This window comes from Condylostylus longicornis, unplaced genomic scaffold (assembly GCF_029603195.1).
Source record: "Condylostylus longicornis isolate FDR11 unplaced genomic scaffold, ASM2960319v2 ptg000048l, whole genome shotgun sequence".
NCBI lineage: Eukaryota > Metazoa > Arthropoda > Insecta > Diptera > Dolichopodidae > Condylostylus > Condylostylus longicornis.
In genome coordinates this window covers 1617802-1637428 of record NW_026578017.1, presented here as the reverse complement: position 1 = coordinate 1637428, position 19627 = coordinate 1617802, and the positions used below count along the sequence as shown (strand labels likewise).

Genomic DNA, 19627 nt, shown 5'->3' with positions numbered 1-19627 from the left:
TCTACACAATAATGCTTTCATTGGGTAAAATTGTTAATTTTTTGCAATATATAGAAATGTTCTATTTAATTTTTATAATTTTTCATTAAAATATTTAGAAAATGTAAAAATTTTTGAAGGTTCTGATAAAAAAATTTATTATGTATCAAAATTTCTGCGTCTATCATAAGAAATTTGAAAATTAAAAATAGGAAAATTAAGTGAAATTACCTGTACCTCTGTGTTTTCGTTTAATGAAAATAAATATTTGTTTTCATATATTATTGGAAGAAAATAAAGAATCAAAATTAGATTTACAAAAAATTTCAAAAAAAAAGTTCTTACTAATTTCACTCTGTCCGTGTTCATGTTTACAAAACTTCCACACTTGAAGATAGAAAGCCGAAATTTATTATGTACATAGATTTTTACTAGAAACTTATTTCCGTAGAAGAAAATTTTTACCGATTTCCCCTCTAAAAGTAATAGTCCCCCAAAGATCTAAGTGCAAGTTATTGTTACGACTCCACTAAAATTTTTTAAATTCCGCAAGCAAAGAAAGGTAGACAAAAAAACAAAATGGCTGTTCAAATTAACCATTATCGAAATCAGTTTTTTTAAAAATTTGGAAATCGTTTTTCTTCCGAACAGCAACATGTGCAGAAGCCTGAAATTTTAGAATTTAGATATTAACACATTTTTTATTTCTTTATAAGAAAATTTGTAATTGCTTTTTGAAATTTGTAAAATTTGAATTTTCGGCACCTTTTACTTCCGGAACTGTAAGCTTTCAAATTTCTATTAATGTAGAAAGCTATCAATTATATTTGTTGATTTTTGTTAACTAACGCAATTAACCCTTTAATTTGAGCATTATATTAATGCCTCTTTAATTTTTTTTGTTTTATTTCAAACATTGCATACATTGCTCATCTCTATTGTATGTATTTTTTGAATTTCTTTGGTATATGAATCAAAGTAATTTTAATAATGTAGTAGATGTTTTCAAAAGCAGTTTTTTCACTTGTTGAAGGGGAAAGTGCTACTTTACAAATCAGTCGTTTGACTCAGCTTTTTTTTTAAAATCAAAATAATTACTTTTATAAATGATAAAAATTTTGTCAAAATAATTTATGATAATTTACTAATTCTCTAATTTAGAAATTTTTTTGATTATATGATTACGAGTATCATTATTTAAAATTTATCTGATTCAAAATTGTAATTTATTACCTATATTCTTTGGAAATTGTTACACCAATATATTCCTTCATACTCTAATAGTTGTACCGCATGCAAATATTACTTAAAGTGATATCATTACCTCTAAATCCTATCGTGGTAGTCGTAGATGTGGTTATTGAAGCGGTACCAACTCTGAAGTGATAGCAAAAGCTGTAAAACTTTTCATTCCACTTGTTACTCTCGCCTCAGTATTTGCATTCGATATAGGCTATTACGCCAAGGCCTTTCAGTTTAAATTATAAATAAAATAAAAGGATCAGCAAATTCAAAGAGTTAATTAATTAATTTTACTCTTTTAATTTTTATATCGTTAGTTGGGCTTGTTGTCTTTTTCAGAAAAAAAGAATAACAAATATAAGATTTTAATACAATTAATTGAAGACAACCGTTATATATTATCAAAGGTTTTTCGAGATAATCACACAAGTATAAAAAAGTTAATTAAAGGGTTGATAGTTAATTAAAGGTTTCTGAAACAACATTTTAAAACACTTTTCAAAATCCTGAAATAGTTTAGAAATCTAAGAATTTACATTTATTAAAACGTATTTAAATGTATTTAAAATTTAAAATTTTATTTTAAGTCTTAGAGCTAAATGGAATTGTTAAATTTTATAAACCTCTGCTCTTCTGTCTACGTAAATTTTCTATTGGTATTTTCATAGGCTCTTGAACTAAGTTGCCTACTTCTATTTAATGAAATCTTTTATTATAATTTAATTATTTTTTTTTTAAATTTTAATTATAAAATTGAAAAATGAACTAAAAAACAATAATCATATTAAGAACTCAACAGAAACCTTAAAAAAAACTGAACTTGCATATTTTTCTAAGAAAATAAATGTACTCCGAAACTATTTTGAGTGCTGTATTTTTCAAAAAGAGCAAGCCTAAATATTAAACCGGCCTGCAGAGCAGAATTATTCACAAGAACATAAATATATATTATAACTAAATAATTTATTGTAGTTTACTTGAGCAGTTGATGTTTTAAACCCAAATGAAGTATAAAGCTTAAAATAAAGTTAGGTTTAAACTCATGATTTATAAAGCGGCACTTTTCCCTTAAACAAATCAAAATACTGACTTTAAAAACAATTAACTTCATTATTTAAATGACTTTCATTCATATACCAAAATTTTTTAAATGATTACATACATTTAGCATGAGACAAAAAAAATTTAAAGAACCGAAAATACACTTCATATAAGATAAAAATAATCAGGGCCGAAAATTCAAATTTTGCAAATTTAGAGAGGCGATAACTTGTGAGGGGATGGCGGGATTTTCTAACGAAATAATCTGTTTATTAGCTGATAAAATTTTAGACCTTTACAACTAACCGTCTATAAGGAAAACGATATCAAAGGTTCGAAAAAAATGGCTTTAGGCAACGATTAATATTAACGGCTATTTTATCATTTTAATACTCAGTTGTTATATACCCCGGTAAAATACGCTGCCCCCCTGCGTCCGCTGAATTTAAAACATGTTTGTGGTTTCATGATAACAAATAGTCAAAAAATGCAATTTTTAGGACATTGAAGCTATAACTTTTTGAGGAGGGGAGTTAGGTAAAAAGGAAATAGGTTTTCAGTAAAAATCTGTTTATATGCGCAATTTCAGCTTTCTTTCTTAAAGGTTTAAGAAGTTTTGTAAGCAGACGGTCTAACGAGCAGACGAACGGATGGGCGGACAGAGTGAAACTAATAAGCACTTTTTTTTAATTTTTTTTTGAAAAGTTCTAATTAAATTACCAATCAAACGAAAGATTCATAATCGTTTTTCTATAACTAAAAGTACAATATATCCGCATTTTTTAGAAAAACTTTGCCTTTAAGCCAAATGTAAGTTAATATCAAGGGTTTAAATGGAATTGTAGTTTCAGCTAACCTTAATTTAAATAATGAATATCAAATACACATTGATACTTATAGGTACATACATATATTCTAAAATTTACAAAATTGTGTAGTTTATAACGATAATTGTCCCTTATATTTATGTATGCATGTAAGTGTGTGTTTTATTTTGATTAAATTTTATTTCGACAAGCTTAATATTAAATAACTTCGTATAGGACGATATTGTAGCATATTTTTTTTTATTTTTTTGTATTAAGCTTCACTTATTTTGTTTTTATTTCGTATATATTGTATTTTTTGTGAAAATAGACATAAAAAGTACATATGTATATATGTCAGTTAATAAAATTTGCATATATGCAAACAAGTTGACACACATGTATTTTGGGTATACAAATTAGTACTGTTGTTTTATAAAGTGTTCTTATTAAAAAAAACAATATTTATAATTACTTATCAATTTTCGTCATTTTATATTATTGTTTTGATAAATACAAAATATAAGTATGTAAGTAATTAATTTATATGTGTATCTATAAATAATATGTATAAATATTTGAACATATTTCAATTTATTTGCTTCATTTCTATATGAGTTTTATATTTTTGTCATCTTCCCTGATTTTGATTACGCATATTTTTCTATAATAAATGTGGGTATTAATTTTATTATTGTTGTCATTCACATTGTATTTTATATGTATATACTTATATTGTCACACCTAAGTATATATACATAGAAAATAATTTTAAGTATATTATTTTTGACTCTTAAATCTATAACCTCCTATTGTTTTCATTAATATTTTTTCGTATATGTATAATTATTTTACTGATTAAACGTTTTAAATTTTCTACCGTTATACATATATAGGATTAAGTTGACGGTAATTATTAACATTTCCATTAGTGTGAATTATAGTATATAATATTATAATTTACATATATATATATATATATAGAGTAGCTAGATTATACTTTAAAATCATATAAAATTATAAATTCACAAATACAAATAGGTATTTTTTATTTATATTATTGCAAAAGATAAATACAAAAAAACATATTTAAAACAAATAAATAAATTATATTTTAAATAAATTGATAATATTGAAAAAATTATTTTCATTAAAAGTTTAATCGTTGGATTAATAACACGCTAGTTTATAAATTAAAAAGGAAGAAAATTAAAATAAAACAAATATCAGAAAAGATTTAATATTAAAAAATTTGCTGTTTAAAAATATTTTATATAATAATTTAAAGAAAAGTGAAAATTTAATGAAATTCTAAAATTAGTTTTACTTAAAAATATATAAGAAAAAGGTGAGGTTATATTACATTAGTTTTTAATGTTATACAATTTAATTATGTTAATAAAAGTTGAATAGCAAAAGTTTTAAGTTAAAATATTATTCAATAAAATTTATTAAATAAAAAAATTGCTACAAAACATATCTAAACAATATTTTTTAGGATATTATGTAATATTTGATATTTGGAGAAAACCCTTTATCCAAAATAAAAAAAAAATTAAATATATTTTGCAATTAGTGAAAAAACTTAATAAATTCACATTAAAAAATTAAAATTTATATGTGTTGAGGCAAATCTGAGTAAAAACTGCGTGAATATGTATATACATTGTTTATGCGCATACAAGCATAGTTCAATGTTATATTCTATATATTATTACTGTTGTTATCTTTATGCATAAATGTGCAATTTTAATGCGATTTGGGAATTTGAAACTGCATTTTGGAAAGATTTTCTAAATTGATTTTTTCATATATGCGTTTATACATTTACCAGCATTAAAATTGCAATTTTTTTATACCAATTAGCATTTTATAACCAATGATATGTATAAATATGGCAAAAAGGAATACTTCCTAATTCATAAATATTTCCTTCCCTAAATAAGTAAAATCCCTATAAATCCCTAATAAATAAAGGAAATAAAATTGGTGTATTGATTATTATGGGGATAGAAATTAAAATTTGCATAATTGTTTGCAGGACCAGGATTAAAAGTTGTTAGGTGGATTGTGAAGTTTACTTCTATATTTATGATAGAAATTTTTTTTCTATTTTTGTACATTTTGTTAGAATTTTTTTTTCAAAAATTTTACCATTTAAACAAATTCAACTTCGTCGCATTTTCTAAATTGTTTCGAACAAGTTTTAAAAGATAAATTATTTTTAAACGGTAAATTTGTACTTTTAGTTATGTTTTACTTAAGTAATATTTGTTCATTATTGATTGGTGTATGCAAGAAGACTTTAAATAAAATTTAATTTTTAAATAAACTCTTAAAGGAAGTTTTGCTATTTTTGGCTAATAATGCTTGAAGTTATTTAACGGTAAATTTATATTTTAGCGATTATTCGACATGTTGGTTTATTTATTTAAAACTTTAGCGATTACGAAATGTTCTAGTAACTTAGCCAAATAAATAACGAATACACCCAAATTATTTCGGGCATAGCTTTCAACATTGAAAACTTAATAGCATTTAATTTTTCGTTAAAGTCAAGTCGATTTAAGCGTAATTAAAGTTATTTTAAAAAAAAAAATTTTAATATTTCAACTAAGTCGAAGATTTTATATAAGTTTATTACTCAACAATTTTATTTAATTCTATATGCACTTTTAAATTGTTTAGAAAGCCTGTATTGTTAGTTTCTAATAACATTTTTGAGTTTTGAAAAATTAAATTAATAAAACTAGACCTACAGGAAACTCTTGCTTAAAGTACTAACTTGAAGAAGTCTGTGCATTTCAAAAAACCTTTTTTTTTTTAAACTTTAGCAGGTTGAAAGCGCATTTTTCAGACTTAAAAATACAGTCCGAATTAAACAAAATTTGGCTGGATTATAAATTTTGAATATATGCAAGTATACTAAGTTTTTAACATAAATTGATCTAAGATTTTAGCTTATTATACGTTATTCTTAAATTATCAAGAATTTGATTATACCTTAATTAAGTTATCAAAAATTTGATTTTTATTTGTATCAGCAATCTAAACTGGATCAGCAAAATAAATGTGCAAAACTTTTTTTCACAAATATAGACTGCTTTTTACAAGCTATAATATAGTAAGGAGAATTTTGCGTTTCTAATGTTACTTTTAATTAAGAGTAACATGATCTAGAACCAAATTATTTATAGTATATTTTGCGAAAGTTTTTATGAATCTTAAGACACTTGAATAAAACTCTTTTAAATTAAGATTTCGAGCTATACATTTTATTTTGTGAATCAATTTACAACATTTTTCAAGGTACTTTTATTTCCATTTGATTTCGTATAGTATCTGATAGAAAATTTTGAATCAAGGAACTTACAAAAGAACATAAAGAAGGAATGCTTTTATTATTTACGTATGTATGCCAACACAAAAAAAATGCACAAAATTAAGTTTACTCTTTGAAAAACAAAATTAGTACTCGTATTCCTTTAATTCAAATTACATACTTAAATCAAAATTATTTTGAATACTTAAATATTGCTAAAAGTTCAAATTAAAAGCATATTAATTATTAATGCTTATTAATTAAGATTTTTCTTAATTTGTTAATAATTACACACAATATTGAATGTTACGTAATTCATATTTCTTATTCCAGCATTTTGTTTAAAAATTAAGTTTTTCCGAATAATTACAGCTCTTAGGTATTACAGATTTCAATATCAATTATCCAGTTTTTTATAATACTATTAATACTAGTAGTATGTCTGGTTTAGTCGTTTAATCATATATTCACGCGTTTTAACATTATAGTTTAAACTATTTAGAAGTGTAATTAAGAAGCTATATATTTATTTATTTTTCAACTATCTAAAATTAAAAAGTTTAATTTATATTGAAATTGTTTGCTCTGCACAATTTTAATACAAATTATTTTCCCATTTTGCCTACATTTTGGTTTCCTTTAAAATGATCCAGGAAATTTATAATCTCTTTTAAACGCGTTTTATAATCCATAATTATAGTTACGCGAGCTATAGGTTACCGACTCGTGTGCTAGTTTTAAAATGAATATTACTAATTTAGATTTTGATAATTACGTTGACCTTTTACTTTTATTATTATCACATATTAATTATATTGTATTAAATTTATTTTTAACTAGTTATATAACTATATGTATATACAACATACATATGTTGAGATTAAATTTACAGGTTCACAGTTAAGATGATATTAAGAACCATAATAAGAAATAAATTAAGAATATTATATCAGTTCGGTTTATAAATAAAAAATCACATGTTTTATAAAATTTTTCGGCACATAGCAATGCAATATTTAAATAAAGTTGTGTCAAATCAATGGTTTGTATTGTAGCAGTTTTCCCTTCAGCAAGTGTAAATATTGCTTCTAAAACCAACCTATGTACTCGTATACCTACTACATCATTTAAATTATTTATTTATTTATTTATTTATAATAACATTATCAATACCCTCGGCTGCCAGGGCCATTATGGGTTTCAAAGTTAATTTATCTCAATATTTAAAGTATGTTGGTAAAAAAAGTTTTGTTTTAAGTTAGAATTCTAATATTTTTAAGTTTTCTTTTCTTGAGCATTATGATCTTTACAAATTAATTAAATCAAATTCCACATATTAAATAGGTCAAAAATACTCTGAATAAAATTAATATTCTCAGTTATTGGAAGCAAAATTTTATAGAAATCTTTGGAGCAGGACTTCAAATGATACCTAGTAACAGAGCATTCCATAAAAATATGTTTAATATTCAAAATATTGACACAAAAGGAACAAGTTGGCTCCCTAATATTATTAAATACATAGTTTTTCGTGAAAAACATATGACCTAGACGCAATCGGCAAATTTTTGTTTCTACAAACTGTTACCTATCTTGCACATCGAAAGAACCACGTGCGGCCAATAGCATTTAATCAAGCTACGAGAGGTACACCACCTCTGCCGTAGTCGATCGAAAATAAATAAACCTATTGAACCTATAGCAGATCTGGCCTCTCTATCCGCAGAAACATTCTCACTTATGTTGCAATGTCTCGGTATCCATACTATTTTAATTCTTTTTGTGTAAGAAACAATAATATTACGAATCGCCTGAATGATTGGCTTTCTATTTCTAGAATTATTGATTACATTCATAATATTCAATATTATTATTGACTCGTGATCGAGCCCATTACAGTACAGCAGTGTCTGGTACAAGGCAGCGATCGTATAAGGCGGTTGGGACAAACCAATGGTTTGTATTGTAGCACTTTTCCATTCAACAAGTGAAAATATTACTTTTAAAAATAATCTGTGTATACCTACTACACTACTAAAATTATTTTCCTTTATACACGAAACTATTTCTAGAATTGCACATACTTAGGATGAACGATTTATGCAGTCTTTGAAATAAAGAAAAAATAAATTTAAAGAGATGTTAACATAATGTTCGATTTAAAGGGTTTCTTGTTGGAGTTAAGAAAAATAATTATATATTTTAATTGTATGGAATTTACCGTCAGTTTTCTGCGCTTATTGAAATTTGAAAAAGCTTGAGGTTTCGCAAATATAACATGCCAAAAATTCAAATTTTACAAACTTTGTGAGGCGATAACTTGAGAGAGGGTGGAAATGGGAAAAAGTTCGCTTCTAACGAAATGAACTATGTATTTATGACTGCATAAAAGTTGTTAAAATTTCAGGCTCCCCACAACTTACGGTGTAGAAGAGAAATGGTATCAAAAATTTGTGAAAATTGGATTTTAGATAACAGTAAACTATAACGGTCATATTGTTTTTTTAAAGTTCAAGTATAGTATGTCGTGGTAGAGAAAGCCAGCCGCTATATTTCTGCGTTTACAAAATTTGCACAATGCATATAGAAACAAAATGCATTAAATAAACAAAAAATGCCGTTTTTAGCTTTTTAAAGGGGGTATAACTTTTAGAGTCGAAGAGATAGGTAATATTTTAAGCGCTTATCTATATCTGAATACATCAGAAATCGTCGTTTCTGAGTTATGTCATTGTTGCAGCAAATACGAGTGATAATTTGATTAAGTTTAAAATAAATAAAGCAATGGTTTGTAAAACCGTGCTTTTCTTCATATACTTTCATTCATATACTAAAATATTGCAAAGATTGCGTACGTTTAGAATGAGCAATGTACGAAATAAAAAAAAAATCGAAGCAGCTTTAACATACAGCCCGAAATAAAGGGTTAAGTGTATGAGTTAAGAAAAATAATTATATTTTTAATGGCAAGGCTTTTATTGAAAAGTTAAATTAACTATTTCTTAGTGTCTAAAATCTGTTAAAATTTCAGATTTCTACAACTACAACCTAAGAAGAAAAACGATATCAAAAAATTTGGAAAAAAAAATAATTTTAGATATTAGTAAATTTGAACGGCCATTTACACTGCGGGAGAAAAAGAGAGAAACTACTTTTTTTAAGTTTGCAGAATTTAAAAGATGGCATTTTTAGGACTTTGAGGAACTTTCAAGAGTGTAGATAAATATGTCCAAGCACAAACGGACGAACGGGCAGAGTGCAACTTTTTATTTAAAATTTATTTTTTGGAAACGTGCTAAAAAGATGAAAGCCCTTTTCAAATTTACTTTACTATTGCAAATGAACGTAAAAGGGGATATTACAGCCTACGTATGTTCAAAGGGTGTACTAAATTTGTCTTACCGTTTGTAACGCTAAGATATAATGGTCTGAGATATAGACTTATGTTAATATTTCTGATCAGCATTCTGAGTCGATTAGGCTTTGTCTGTCCGTCCATCTGTCCGTAAGTTTCAACGGTAACTTAAAAACTAATTTAACTAAGTTCACCAAATTTTCACAAATGACTTATTATAGAAAATGTCAGAACCCTATTTAAATTGGTTATTATCGTGGTACTGGTTGTCCTGCCATACAACTTCCTAATTTATTTGGCTATATCTCAAAAACTATAAAGCTGTGGAATTGAAATTTCGCACAAATTAATATATTAATAGGACCACTGTGTTTGATAAAAGTCGTTGAAATTGGTGGGCCACTTGTTCAATAGTTATTTGGCTATATTTCAGAGACTATAAAAACGACTAAAAGTCGTTGGAATTGCTTGGCTCTTTCTGGTAGCTGTCAAACAACTCCAAAAGTTATTTGGCTATATTTCGGAAACTATAGAAGCCATGGTATTGAAATTTCACACAAGCGAATATATTAGTAGGGCCAATGTATCTGATAAAAGTCGTTGAAATTGCTTGGCTCCTTTTGGTAGATGTCATATAACTTCAAAAGTTATTTGGCTATGTCTCAGAAACTATAAAAGTTGTAATATTGATATTTCACACAAGCGAATATATAAGTAGGGCCAATGCGCTTGATAAAATTCTTTAAAATTTCTTGGGTCTTTCTGGTAGCTGCCATACAACTTCAATAATAGTTTGGCACACATAGTATTTTTAAAAACACAGTACTAAAATTTTGCATAAATTAATATGGTAATACCGCAACTTAAAGTCATAGTCTGTCCCATAGTCAGTTATGGCAGATTTATTCGCACATAATATAACAAATTCGTACGGGTATCACAGAGTTGACAAGGTCAACTCTATTTTTTCTCGTTTTGTATTTTAGGTGAAATTTCGTTTAGAATTTCAGGTAAATTCTCGTTTTTATTTGAATTTCCTTGTACAATAGTTGTTGTCGTAATTTTATCCTTTATGAATATAACATCTCTAAATGTTATCCTTTAATTTCCTCTCTTTATGTTTCCTTTAATTTCCTCTCTTTATGTTTCCTTTAATTTCCTCACTCTACCCTACAAGTGTACCTTTAGAACCTTTTGTATGCCATTTTAATCTTTTCTTCTTCGGTATATGAACATAAACTTCTTTTCCAAATATTTGTAGATGGCTTATCAAACCTTGCTTGCTAAAATACATTTCATAAGAAGTTTTTTTGTAATAGAACTCGATCCTGTTCTGTTCAACACGTACACAGCACAACTTATTGATTCAGCCCAAAAATATTCATCTAACTTGGTTTGACATTTTATAGTGGGACCTGCTTCAACCAAAGTTCGAATGTCTCTTTCTACTTTCCTATTCTGCTCTGGGGTGTAAGGTACAGTTCATGTTTTATTCCCTATCGGGATAATTACTAATTTCTTTATTTGATATCTCCTTTCCATTATCTTAATTTTTCGTCGTTAAGTTAAGTTTCGATAAAATTAATCTTAATTTTTCTGCTAATCCACATTTTTGTTTTAAGAAATATACAAATCTTAAATGGGAATAATCATCTTTTATTAATAAAAAGTGCTTTGCTACACCAATTGAATTTATTTCCATGGGTTCAATAAGTACTATTTCTCCTGGATAATTTGCTTTTGTTTCTGATACTGGAAATGGAGATCTAAGAATTTTTCCTTTAGTACAACCTTCGCATTGAAAATCTTCAATATTTCCTTTAAAATTTATTTTGTGTGATTCTACTATTTCTTTACGATGACTAATATTTTGATGACATAATTTTTCGTGCCAAATTTGAATTTCTATTTCTTGGGCTATATTAGCTTGTGTAATCAATCCTTTTTCATATTCAATTTGAGTAACAATAGGTTCATTTTCATAACATATTGTGCACCCAATAATAAACAGCTGATGATGAAAACAAATTATATTTTAGTTGTGGTACATACAAAACATCCCTTATCTCATATAAGTTTTATTATTAAATACGTTTATATTTATTGATCCAGATCCTGTTGTATGTATAATCTGCCCATTCCAAATTGTTCTTATGTTCTTTTATATCCTCAATTTTATCAAATTACTTTTTATTTGGACACATATGGTGAGTTGCATCACTATCCGAATACCATATTTGAATTCATCATTTACAATAAATGCGTTATTTTTGGTGTTATTCAAACATTGACTACCTTTATCTTTATATTTAAAATATTTGTTATTTTGAAATCTGCATTCATTTTTCCAATGCCCTTACTTTCCACATTTGAAACACTCGCTATTTTTAAATTCTTTCACATCAAATTTTCTTTTGGAAAATTTATTGCACTTTACCTTCCACTTCACCACGTGTGCTTAGTTTTAACCGTTCTTCTTCGTTCTACAAACTTGCCGTTAAATTATTTTTGGTTTTATCTTCTTTTCATGTACTATCTCAAACCGAGTAAAAATAATGATACATTTCAGGTAAACTAGTCAAAATTTTATCCACTATCATATTCTCAGAAATTTCTTCGCCGTATGATTTTAATTCATGAACTAAATATTTTAATGTAGCTATATTAACCGATTTTCTCATTTTTCATATGTATATGTATAAAATTTCCGCTGTAAATTATGTGAAGACCACTTTCTGAAATTTTTGAATATAATGCGCCAATTCTTATCAGCATTTTCTCTGTTGACTTGCATGATATTAAAGGTGGTAAAAATTTTTTCATTTACAGATGTTACTATATTTTTTTGAATTTTTAAGTCCTCTTGATTATATTTATTAATTTTTTCTTGTGTAGAAATCCTGGTGACATTTCTTTTTCTCCACTACATAATAAATTCTTTCAGCCTTTAATAATTCTGTTATCTGAAATTCCTTTCATCCAAATTGATAATTTCGAAACCTTTCCTTGATCTCTCCATTTTGTTTTTTATTAAATTATTATCCTTGTTGAACTTTTTTCCTTATTCCCTTATTAAACCTCTTTTTTTTATTTTACTTTAATTTTTAGGAACCTGGGCCCATAACCTGTTGGGTTTACCCTTTAATGTATTCCCCGTATTTAAATTAAAGTGAAGACAACAATATATTCACTATATACTTTGTTAAGTTGAAAGTAAACTTTATTCTTCTGAATGCAAAATTAAACTAAACAATAAAATTTATTTGTGATATAATTATCCAATTTATATAAGCAATTCACAATAGCAGAGATAGCAGAGTATAAAGTTAACTTTAACACATATTATGTATGTATATTTATGTACATATGTTGTGTAGGGAAAATCCCGAAACTTTTTCGTTTTTTAATAAAGAAGATGAAGAATTTATTATTGTTTGTGTTTTTTAATGATAACTTGCTCTTCAAAAATAAGATGCGATTTTATTATCGTTGACTCAATAAAAAAAATAAAAATTTATATTCAATATACATACATATATGTATATACATATGTATAAAATTTGACATTTTTTAAAAACGAAAAACATTGTTGCATAAAATTTTCGAAATTCCATTGATTTCAAACAGAATTTGTAAAGCGATTGATTTTTGTTTTCAAAAACCTTTGATCTCGTGTCATATTATAATAAATATTTATAAAATAAAACTTGTCATTTAATCCTCTTATAATTGATATAAATTGCTGTTTTATAAATATTAATTAAAGTTCATTCATTTAAAAATATTATAGGTTCACAAATACTACTTTAATATGTCGTTATCAAAAATTGACGTTATTGCTGCAAATATCAATAATAATAATAATCATCATCATCACCAAACAAAAGAAATCGTAGAAGAACAGGAAAAATATTTACGAGAAGCAACACAATATTTTCGTGGAATAGAAAAACCTTTGAAATTGGGACCAATAGTTAATACATTGCAAGAATTAATCGATGCTCTTTATGTAGAGTTTGAATCAAATTATGTTAATATTGAAATGGTAAATCATTTAATGTTATCATATAAATCAAACCCAAAAGAATGGCAAAAATTTGCAAAATGGGATCGTTACAAGTAAGTTATAATAAAACGTTGTGTTATTATATTCTTATATACATATGTATGTGTATGTTTACATAAAATAAATAAGAAAAATGCTAATATGTATGTGCAGAGATATAGGTACATAAATGCGTATTATATGACCATACCTTTAAATAAATTATATTGACATGATACTTTTTATTTTGTACATATATATTTGCTTTTATATTATGAAAAGGCATAAGTTTTTTAAAGGATTTAAGAATTAAAATTGACTGATGACTTAACAAAATATGTACGTTATAGTTACCCTTCAAAAAACTTATACAAATATAATTGTAGACTGTATTAATGAATTCTACAAATACATATTTATTATTCTGTTATAATCCGTCATAGAAAACGAACAGTTTAACAAAAAAACTAATCAAATGAAATTTCAAATTAATCCCCAAAAATATGCAATTTTTCTTGAATTTTTAACATTGTTAGATTCGATAACTAGCTATTTTAAATTTAACTCATCACATAATATCTCAGATAAAATGATTTAATATCTCATATATATTACTATAGTGAGTAATGTAATATAATTTAAAAAAAAAAGTAATATAAAGGAGTGTGTGAATACAGGTTTGCATGTTAGGTACGTTACAGCATGTTAATTGTGTACATTGAACAAAATTCGTAACCATAGGCAAGCCAATAATTTAAGAATGATTAAATTTAGACATTTTTTCAAATTTTAGCCTTCTTTTCAATTAATTAATGTGTAAACTATGTGTTAGAGTAAATTTACATATGTACATATTATGTAAATAAAAAATTACACGTAATAATAATTTAGAGACAAATGTAATTAACAATATAAGAATTATTTATATATAATTAACTGCTTAAGATCATTTTTGTATTTGTTTTATACATACTTTTTGTAGATAGATAAGAATAAGATTTTGTATTTGTTTTATACATACTTTTTGTAGAAATAGATACTTTTTGTAAGATTAAAAAAGAAAAATGCGAATTAAAAACAAAATAATTTTTAAATTAGTTTCCTTACGAAAAAGTGCAAAACTGCATTCAAAAATGAATTTTATTGCAATTCGGAGTTAATGCAAATTCATTGATGAATTTTAGCATTTCCGACGGTATTATATAATGTTATTATTCAATATAACTATACATATATCATTTAAAATTAAACTATGTTTTTGGAATATTTTATAGTTGAATACATATACGTATAAATAACAATATTATAAATATTTTGGGTTCAATCTGGTTCAATGATATTTTTTTTATAAATTTCCTTGTGAGAAATATGAAAATTCAGAGCAAAATAATTCGAGCATATTTACATTTTGTCTTAATGGCGTTCTAAAATACAATTTAAACTATTTTAAGATTTATTTTAACTGCCTATATATGTACATATGTATATGCAATTTATAAATTTGTTCCAATTAACCTTTTTGATATATGAATTTTATTTTTTTTTGTTTATTTACCAATTATAATTAGCGTATTTGTTTTTTTGGTGTTGTTATTTATATAGCAAAATATGAATTGATGAATTCTATACATATATGTATATAAAGATGTAGGTACATTTTCGTATTTCCAAAAATATTTGCAAATTTTATTGCGTACATATTATAGTGTATATTGTATGTATGTCATGTTCAAGTATGTGTATTAATTTAATATGAATAATTCTTGATTAATATTAATTAATGTTTTTCATAATATAATTAAAAAGTTTCATTTAAAAGTTCTTATGCATAATATACATAATACTATAGATTAAATACATAAGTGCTTAATCACTGATAATAAATACAACATATATCAATAATTTTATTAATTAAATAAAAGATTAAAAATTATTTTTATAATTTTAAAAAAAATTTGTTTAATAAATATAAAATTCTTTCTACATATTTTGATTACTACGAATTAATTCTTGATATGCACTTATAAAGGACTAAATAAATAACCCATGTACATATCTATGTATATCTATAGTCAAAGAAAAAATAAAAGAGTACAATTTGAAATTCATACACATTATGTGCATGCAGACTACATTGTAAGTACGTACACAATAAATGATATTTAAGAAAAATTAGTTAGAGCAATCATTTAAATATCGTTTGTTATACTGTCGTATTAAAGTTATAAAATAACTTTAAATTTGCTTAAATACTCGTAGCTGTTTATTTGCTTTATAGTATATTAATTTTCCTAACCTATTATATGTAAAATTTAAAAACAGCTATTGACATTATCAAAGGGTTTTGAAAATGCAAATGGACTTACATATGTCACTTTAAAAATAAACCATCCATGTACAGTATACTGTACCTACTTTAATGTTTTCCCGAATATTCGTATTGAAACATTCGTTATAACTAAAAACTAAGTTTCTGGGTTTCATTTATGCATTGTTTAGCATTTATAATTAGCCAAATATTTTTCATCTTCTGTATATAACCATATTATGTACATATGTATGTATATACATACATAATATTTTATTCGATATATTTCTATATATGTATGTATAGAAAGTTTTACTAAAAACAATGTTATTCCCAACAGGTACACTAGAAATTTAGTTGATGCTGGCAATGGAAAATTCAATTTAATGATTCTTTGTTGGAATGAAGGCCAAGCATCGGCAATACATGACCATGCCGATTCGCATTGTTTCATGAAAATGTTGCAAGGAGAACTTTGTGAGATTCGTTACGATTGGCCTACTTCGAAAGAAATATTAATAGATAATAATGCTTGTATTGGGTTTGCTGATGAAACAGAAATGGATGGCGCAAACGAACTTAAAGAAATTGGAAGAGCTACAATGGGATTAAATGATGTTCGATATATAAATGGTAAGTACTTGTGATTCTATGTGTTATAAGTTCTTATGCACACACATGCATGCAAATATTATAATTATTATACACTTAATAAAAGGTTCCAATTTTAATTTGGAAAACTATAAAACTTAGGCATATACATATACATATATACACACATACATTTACACAAATCTTTTGAAGGGTACTTTAGACAAAATAGGTTCGCTGACTATTGCCGGATTACTAAAATAAATAAACTGTTGCCTATTCTCCTTCCCTTTTTTAATTAGCAAGATCGATATTTCTAAAGATGTCAAGTTTATTTTGCTCGCAACACCCCTGAAAAGTATATATGTGTATACATTGGTAGAAAAAGGTTCCAAAAAATTCATTGATAAGAATTTTTCTCAAAAATTTATTGTATATCAATTGCTTTTTAGATTTTGATCAAAAATTAACTCCTAGAAATAGTTGAAGAGACCTGTAAGAAAACGCTTTCAATTATTATAATTATTATAATAAAGAACCAATAAATCTTTTTCTTGCACTTTAATTTTATGGAAATTCTCTATAATTGAAACGTATATTCTTATTTTTTGTTCGTAAAACATATTCTGCTGTTATATATTTCCCTTTATCCACTATTCTCAAAATTTGCATAATGGATCTGTTCATACATACATATATTGGATATTTAGTTTTTTTCGGAATATGTAGACCCAGCAGCTGCAAACAAACGATTGAATTAAAAATATAAAAATTAATTATATCAGACTTACTTCCAATTTATCAAGCTTTATTATACTGATATTTGATTAATTTCTTTATAAAAACTTTCTGATTCAAATTTAAATTACTCATAAGAAAAAACTGGTTAATTAAAATCATACCGTTTAATTTGTTATATCGTATTTTTAATTCGATATTTCTTCGATTTATGTTTGATGGGGTTGTTCAATAGTAAAACAGTTTGAATATGTGGTTATTTTTACAGATATATTGAAGTATTTGTAGAACTGTATGTAGATAACATAAATGGTACTTTATTTTGAAATTAAATTGAAAAAAGATATATTGAAAATATTTACTTTTATTTTTTTATTTAAACAGATAATTTGGGTTTACATAGGGTGGAAAATTTAAGCCATACTGATGGTGCTATTTCGTTACACCTTTATTGTCCACCATTTAATTCTTGCTCAGTTTTTCAAAAAAATTCAGGAAAAAGGATGAAATGCCCAGTAACATTTTGGAGTAAATATGGCGTTCGTCAAGATAAAGTAAGAATTTTAAATTTTGACGTTATACTTAAATAAACTTGTAAAACGATTTTTTTAATTCTTGTTGCAGTCAACAGCCTAACTTATTAGGGATAAGCTTTCTAATTTTATATTTAATGGTGTACACACTATGACATCTTACTTTTAATTCTATCAATAAATTTAAGAAATGAATTCATATTTTCTGTTATAGTTATAATAAAATATTTATGTTTAATAGAATATTAAGCTAAAAGATTTTATTGTTTTAAATAAAAGACAGTTTCTTTTAATAACAGTGTTTATTTCAATGAATTTTTAAAAAGAGGTTAAATTATGTAAGTAAAACATTTCTAAAAAACTAAAACACTTATTAAGCAGAAATCAAAGTAATTTTGTTTTTACACTTCTGGAATATTATTAACACCCTTTGACAGTACTGACCTTATAGTTTTCATTAATTGAGGTATTTGGCCTAAATGCTTATCTACACATTTAATTGCACATCTTTCGAATTTATCTGTATATCTTGCAACTTCTGTTTCATTTGGATTGGGTGACATTTCGGCTCTGATATCATCATTACATTGCTTAAATAAAAAAATAGTTTGTAGTTTTTAGGTATATGGGGAAATTTAGATTTATGTCCGTCCATATTGCGGTTGTATTCGAAAATTATTGAAATTTTTAAATATTTTATAAAAAATTACCATGACACATCTTTGCAACCTTTGTTGATAAGATTCTAATTCATTTTGCACGAACCTTTGAGCTCGAGTAACTGGTGTTGTACAACGTTCCACGCAACGTTGTACAACATCTACACTAGAATTTTGATCTTCGCAGCATTTAGCGGCACACCGATGCATTTCAACCTAGTGTTACAAAATTTCATTATAACCACAGTCTTGATTATCAAAAAACTCAACCTGCATTTTTCTTAAATATTCTTTGTCAGTGTCATCAACCACTTTGGTAATTTCCTGTTCAATTCTTTGTCTCTGCTGTTCTATCATTTCAATAACGAATCAAGTTACGTTTTATAAAATTATTTTAATAAAGCTAAAAAAAACAAATCGAATCACGATGTTTTTATTATCAGTGAATGAAGGAACCAGTTAAATTTGAAGTTTTAATCTTCATAAATTAATAAGGATGGCACAGTTTGACAGTACTGGAAATGAAATCTGAATTTTAAAATCTGAATTATGATACATTTTGATACAAATTTTTTTGTCATTATTTCATTAGCAATATTTTTATTTTTGATGAGTAAAAAATTTTGTGAAAAAAATTAAAATAACGAAAGAATTATAATTAAAATTAACAAACGAAAATAATGGTAACACAGAAAGTTAAAAAAGTAAAATATTTGGAATATAATATATTTATAATTATAAATATTTGTAATATAATATATTTATGGAAAATAGATAGGAAAATCTATTAAAGAGAAAGGGAGAGATAGACTTTACTGTCACTCTATTCAACTACAAGGTCTATTACAAAGGTCTGTTGAAACACAGGTATACTACTTCTACATATTTAGACATTTATACTATCGACATCATAGACATGTGCTGTCATATGGTGTTTAAGGTAATAAAAAAGAAGTAAATAATGAAAGGGAACTAAAATTTAAATTATTTAATGTGGGATAATTTAAA

General features: G+C 25.4%; 2 protein-coding genes across 2 annotated transcripts; one reads left to right on the top strand and one right to left on the bottom strand.

Annotated features, from left to right (window-relative positions):
* Positions 1-4240: 4240 nt before the first annotated feature.
* LOC129610781 (cysteine dioxygenase type 1) lies at positions 4241-18256 on the top strand. The gene is made up of 5 exons (XM_055523494.1): positions 4241-4416; positions 13536-13864; positions 16439-16731; positions 17812-17981; positions 18052-18256. The coding sequence occupies exons 2-5, from the start codon at positions 13557-13559 to the stop codon at positions 18061-18063; spliced, it is 783 nt and encodes a 260-aa protein (XP_055379469.1). The 5' UTR covers positions 4241-4416; positions 13536-13556; the 3' UTR covers positions 18064-18256.
* Positions 18250-19082, bottom strand: LOC129610782 (protein FAM136A). Its single transcript, XM_055523495.1, has 3 exons — positions 18890-19082; positions 18671-18835; positions 18250-18550 (listed from the first exon to the last, which is right to left on the bottom strand). The coding sequence occupies exons 1-3, from the start codon at positions 18974-18976 to the stop codon at positions 18362-18364; spliced, it is 441 nt and encodes a 146-aa protein (XP_055379470.1). The 5' UTR covers positions 18977-19082; the 3' UTR covers positions 18250-18361.
* Between the last annotated feature and the right edge of the window lie 545 nt (positions 19083-19627).

Excerpts from the sequence above, each read along its gene's own strand:
- LOC129610781 (XM_055523494.1), top strand. The coding sequence starts at position 13,557 with ATGTCGTTATCAAAAATTGACGTTATTGCTGCAAATATCAATAATAAT. Across the intron at positions 13,865-16,438 it reads GCAAAATGGGATCGTTACAA|GTACACTAGAAATTTAGTTG; the intron begins GTAAGTTATAAT and ends TATTCCCAACAG. Across the intron at positions 16,732-17,811 it reads TGATGTTCGATATATAAATG|ATAATTTGGGTTTACATAGG; the intron begins GTAAGTACTTGT and ends TTATTTAAACAG.
- LOC129610782 (XM_055523495.1), bottom strand. The coding sequence starts at position 18,976 with ATGATAGAACAGCAGAGACAAAGAATTGAACAGGAAATTACCAAAGTG. Across the intron at positions 18,836-18,889 it reads AATATTTAAGAAAAATGCAG|GTTGAAATGCATCGGTGTGC; the intron begins GTTGAGTTTTTT and ends TTGTAACACTAG. Across the intron at positions 18,551-18,670 it reads GGTTGCAAAGATGTGTCATG|CAATGTAATGATGATATCAG; the intron begins GTAATTTTTTAT and ends TTTTTATTTAAG.